Source organism: Canis lupus, chromosome 13 (assembly GCF_011100685.1).
Source record: "Canis lupus familiaris isolate Mischka breed German Shepherd chromosome 13, alternate assembly UU_Cfam_GSD_1.0, whole genome shotgun sequence".
Classification (NCBI taxonomy): domain Eukaryota; kingdom Metazoa; phylum Chordata; class Mammalia; order Carnivora; family Canidae; genus Canis; species Canis lupus.
This window is the reverse complement of record NC_049234.1, coordinates 37666067-37670795: the sequence shown is the minus strand read 5'-3', so window position 1 is coordinate 37670795 and position 4729 is coordinate 37666067. Positions and strand designations below refer to the sequence as shown.

The following is a 4729-nucleotide window of genomic DNA, read 5'->3' as shown; positions in this document are numbered from 1 at the left end:
ATTCCTGAAGCAACAGTACGCCAGACTTCTATCCAATAGGACTCCTAACCCCAAGTGACGGGGAGTCAATCAGACCCTCCACCTGCTATACTCGATCACTTACACTATTCTGGCTCGTTTTTCTATCCTGCACGAAGCCATCCATGGCCCCTCTTGGCTGGTCCTTAGGGGGCCCCTCTGGGTCCACAGACCTGGCCTGCCAGCATCTAGTGGACACGGACAGCCACACCTTCCAGGCCCTGACGCGTGGTAGGGCCCTCATTCACGGCTCCTCTTCTGGCAGCCCCACAGCCCGGGGCTGTGGACACAGAGCCTTCCCCGGCAGCAGCCCCTGCAGACCGCCTCCTTGGTCACCATGGACACCATGTGGCTTGCAGAGGGGAAGTGGGCACAGGGCAGGGATGGCCCCCTCCTCTCCAGCCAGGGTCAAAGGCCCTCTCCAGGGGAAATCCCACTTGCTCCTGCCTCAGGCCCAGGGGGCAGGTGTCTCGCTCACCCATTCACTGGGCCCCGGCCTGTCCAGTCAGGCTTTCCTATATCCCCTCAGCTTTCCAGGCCCTGGCATCCCATTCTCGGGTCCCAGAGCCCACCCCACGTGTGCTCCAGCAGGCCCTCGACCTTCTCCCCAGTCTAAACCCATTCCTCTCCCTGCAGGGTGCTGCCTTCCCCCCAGAAGCAGACTGACCTCCCTCTCTGCTTCCTGTCCTGTCCTGCCCTGCCCTGCCCCCTGTGGCCTGTGGCAGGAGCAAGTGGGGCTTGCTCCTTGGGCTCCTGTGAGGCAGGAGCAAGCCTGGCACAGGAAACGGGGTGGGAGTTTCCTTCTAGCCTCAGGGGGCCCCCCTCCCCCGTGTGGGCCTCAGCAGAGTCCCCCCAACATTAGGCCCCTGCTGGGAGGGGGCTCCCCCACGAGCAGCCACAGGCCATCACACCCAGAGCAGGAGGGTTGGGAACATGTGTTTATTTGAGGCACCAAAGCAGCAGGCCGACTCTGATGCGGGGGAGGGGTGGGGGCGGCAGCTGGGGGGTGGCTGACTCCTGGGTCCAGCAGTCCGAACCCAGATGCAGTGGAACCCCGTCTTCCAAAAGGGGTTTGTGAGTGAGCGTGGGCCGCATGAATGCCAGGGAAGAGCAGCTTTGTTGTTGGGGCCCCGGGAGCTCAGCCGCTGCCAACGTAGGTCTCCTGACGCCCGCGCTCTGGCTCCCACACGGCCGGACACTTGCACAGGCACTTGCACAGGGGCACACAGACACCCTGTCCACACAGCTGAGCTACACCACTGCCTGAGACAGCAGCATGCCGTCCTTCTGGGACATAGTGGCCGTCAGCACGTTTCCACCCCACCTGAGGGCCAGACCTGGGGGTCCATGGCCCCTCCCGGTGTGTCCCCAGGCCTCGGCTCTGACTCGGGGACCCTCGGCCCTTCCCGGGTTCCCTGAGGAAGCTCACATCACTGCCTGAGAAGGGAGGGTGGTGGCGGGGCCGGGGGCCGGCGTGACTGTGGGGACCAGGGGCGGAAGGGCCGGGATCGAGCAGGGTGACGGGTCGCAGGAAAAGGCTTCCGTCTGGTGTTGGGGTCGGGGAGGGGCCGGCCTCCCTTCCCGAGCTGCGGGAGTGGGCGCCCCGTCAGGGCCGGAGCCGCGGCAGGGCAGACAGCAGGCTGAGCAGGAGCCCGAGGCCCAGCAGCGCAGCGCTGGCCCGCAGCCCCCGGCCCGCCGTGCTGATGTTGCACAGGAAGCTCTGGCAGCAGTAGGTGCCCACGGACGCCACGCCGAGGTTGACGCTGGGGCTGGGGCAGATCGGGGAGCAGCCCTTGTTCAGGGTGTGGCCGAAGTCCACCAGGTTCCCTGCAGGGGGCACAGGGCAGTGAGGGCAGGGCGGGCGGGCCCCGGGGGGGGGGGCAGGCGGGTGCTCACCGGGAGGGGTGGGTGCTCACCGATGCCGGCGGATGCGGACACCGTCACACAGTAGTTGTCCGAGTCGGAGCAGACGGTCGGCTTCAGGCAGTAGAAGTTGCTGTTCTGATTCGTACATGAGAAGCACACCAGGCAGTGGGCTGCAGAACAAGGGGACACCTGTCTCAGGGCCCGGGAACCTTCAGGGGTGACCCCTCCGCCGCTCCTCCCCTTCCGGCCCCCCCTCACTTCCCAATCATCTGCAGATGTTAATGGAGCAATTATCATGCCCCAGGACTTGGCCCTGGAGGAGGAACTCCCGTGACATCCAAATGCACAGGGATAAGTGTGCCAGGGGCAGAACTGGGGCCTCCAGTGGGAGCAGGAAGGAGTGACCCGCTTTGCTGGGGGAGAGGACCTGTAGGGCCGTACAGAACAGTCACCCGGGAACAGGCCTGAAGGCCCCCGGGCACAGCTAGGGAGAAGGGAGAGAGAGAGTCCAGGAGGACAGCGGCTCACCCCACAGCCAGGGACCTCCGGGCCATCTCACCTTGCTCCGCGCCCAGAAGGGCCGCCAGCAGCACAGGGAGAAACACCTTCATTCTGGACGAGGCAGGGGCCTGGTCCGGGGTCTCACAAAGCCAGAGATGCTGGTCCTGCTTGGAGAACACTCACTGGAGGACCGCGCTGCTGCCCCGCATCCCCCTCCTCCCAGTGGGAGCCCAGCTGCCTCCGTTTCACAGCCTGCACACACAGGGCCCTCCTGCTCCACCTCTGAACCTGCCCCTCGCTGGGGGCACACTCCTCCTCGGGAGGCCCCTCCCCAAGCCTGTGGTGCCAGCTGTTGTGGCTGGATGAGGGAGCCCATTAAAGGTCTCAGGATCACACAGGGAGGGAGGCCAAGACAGTGGCCTTTCCTGGTGGTCTGAGGGGCCGGGGGGAATAGTGACCAGTGATATAAGCTGGCCAGCATCCAGAACTTTCCATGAGCCAGCTCCATTCCTGACAAGACTCAGGGGCTGGGCTGGGTGCACGAGGCACATCTAGCTGAGCACCCGCCTCCAGCAGCTTCTGTGCTGTGGAGACAAGGGGTGCTTCCCATTCTGTATGTTATTCAATGCTGACGACAGCGAGCCTATAAATATCTGCCATTCCCCCATTTTGTGCCTGAAAAAGAGGTTCGGTGAGCCTCGGCTAGGAAGATACGAGTCTATGGGGGCTGCCTGGTTCCCTACCCCAGGACCCTCTCCCGGGCAGAGACCCAGACCAGGGAGGTGAGTGCAGAAAGCACTCTGAGGTGACCAGCTGGGTTCCACCTCCCTGTTCAGGAGGCACGGTGTGGGAGGAGCAGTCTGGTGCCTTCTGCTGGGGACAGCCACGAGTGGGGGAAGGGCATCCCGGGCCGTGGAGCACGTTCCCAGACTCTGGGAAGAAGAATGCCAGGGAGAGAACAGGCTTTCCCCACCCTGGGCCTGGGCTGACCTCTTGGGGGCAGGGGCAGGAGCTGTAGATGCCCAAGAATGGTGCCCAGCCCAGGAGGAGCCTGCACACCAGATCCAGGTAGTTCAGGAAGAAAGGAGCCTCAGTTTCCTCCTCTGTAAAGTGAGGCTTGGACATGGAGAAGCCCTGAGCGTCCTCAAGGAAGCTCTGGGATGCCCGATCACCAGTCACAGATGGTGTCGTCGTCGTCGTCCCCCCTCCTCCCCCCTGCCAGGCACCCAACCAAACAGCCCCCACTGGGCTGGGCTGAGCTGAGGCACTGGATGGGTCAGGCAAAGGGAGCCCTGAGGGGACCCAGTGGGCCTGGGGACACTGCTGTTTGGGACCCAGAGGCCCACTCCTCCCCCAGGCTCCCGGGACTGATTTCTGACAAAGCCAGGCATCTGCTGACTGAGGGCCAATGGAGAGGTAGGAGCCTGGTCCTTGTCCCGGAAGATGGGAAGCAGCCAGGTGGCTCCGCAGGGGGTAGGGCGAGGGGGCCTTGGGAGGAGGGCCCCGGCACCGCCGCTTGCATAATCCTTGGCAAACAAGGACCTCTCGCCCCCTCCCGGGTAGGCTCGTCCCCAGGGCGGCCCACCAGGGCTGATTCTTCCCACCCTGCGGGCCCCTCAAGATGCCAGCTCCGTTCTGAAGTCAGCAAGGCTGCCCCTCGCCCCACGGGAGACGCGACGGGGAGCCCAGAGCTGGGTGGTGGGCCCCACGCCCGCGCGGCTCTGGGTCACCCGGCCGGGGAGCGCGCCGCTCCCGCCCGGTCCTGGGAAATACTGGGACAGGCCGGGAGGCCGGGGGTGGGGGTGAGGCTCAGCCCGGGGCCGGGCCCACCCGCCAGGCCCGAGCCTCCCCGCCCCCTCGCGTCCCCCCGCACCGCGCGCGCACCCCTCCGCCCTGCCCCGCTGCCCGCCCGCCCCCCGCCCGCGACTCACGCGGGGCGACGCGTCCACGGCCTCGCCGAGCTGCCCAAGCCTGGCGCCCGAGCGCACGACAGCCCGGGACTCCCGGCAGCCGAGGGGGCGGGGGCGGCGGGCGGAGTCGGCGCTCCGCGGGGGGGCGGGGGGCGGAGTCGGCGCCCCGGGGTTGGGGGCGCTGGGGCGAGCTGGGGGCGGGGCGGAGTCGGAATGCCGAGACCCGGGCGGGGCTGGCGGCAGCCCCAGGGAGGTGTCGGTGCCTGTCCGGCCGGTCCTTCTCGTCCCCCCGCGGGCCTGCGCGACATCACGGGGCAGCCCGGCGGCCGTGGCGAGGTGTGGCGGCGGGGGCGGCCCTACAGAGCGAGCTGGGGGCCTCGCGTCCCTTCCGCCTAGTGGGGTGCAGTGGGAGCATCTCTGACACGTGGGCCGGG

The 4729-nt window shown here is 66.8% G+C and overlaps 1 protein-coding gene across 2 annotated transcripts; it reads right to left on the bottom strand.

The window, feature by feature from the left end:
- Nucleotides 1-938: 938 nt before the first annotated feature.
- LY6E (lymphocyte antigen 6 family member E) lies at nucleotides 939-4428 on the bottom strand. Of its 2 annotated transcripts, none has more exons than XM_038555714.1 (4): nucleotides 4317-4428; nucleotides 2444-2549; nucleotides 1935-2054; nucleotides 939-1845 (listed from the first exon to the last, which is right to left on the bottom strand). In XM_038555714.1, the coding sequence occupies exons 2-4, from the start codon at nucleotides 2493-2495 to the stop codon at nucleotides 1625-1627; spliced, it is 393 nt and encodes a 130-aa protein (XP_038411642.1). In that variant the 5' UTR covers nucleotides 2496-2549; nucleotides 4317-4428; the 3' UTR covers nucleotides 939-1624. The 2 variants fall into 2 exon arrangements, with proteins under 2 accessions (XP_038411642.1, XP_038411643.1); XM_038555715.1 differs by having other exon boundaries at nucleotides 2444-2637; nucleotides 4317-4411.
- Between the last annotated feature and the right edge of the window lie 301 nt (nucleotides 4429-4729).

What these genes read in the sequence shown, in the direction of transcription:
- LY6E (XM_038555714.1), bottom strand. Translation starts at nt 2,495, where the DNA reads ATGAAGGTGTTTCTCCCTGTGCTGCTGGCGGCCCTTCTGGGCGCGGAG. An exon ending in CCTTCTGGGCGCGGAGCAAG is followed by an intron (nt 2,055 to 2,443) that starts GTGAGATGGCCC and finishes CTTGTTCTGCAG; the next exon opens with CCCACTGCCTGGTGTGCTTC. An exon ending in GTCCGCATCCGCCGGCATCG is followed by an intron (nt 1,846 to 1,934) that starts GTGAGCACCCAC and finishes TGCCCCCTGCAG; the next exon opens with GGAACCTGGTGGACTTCGGC.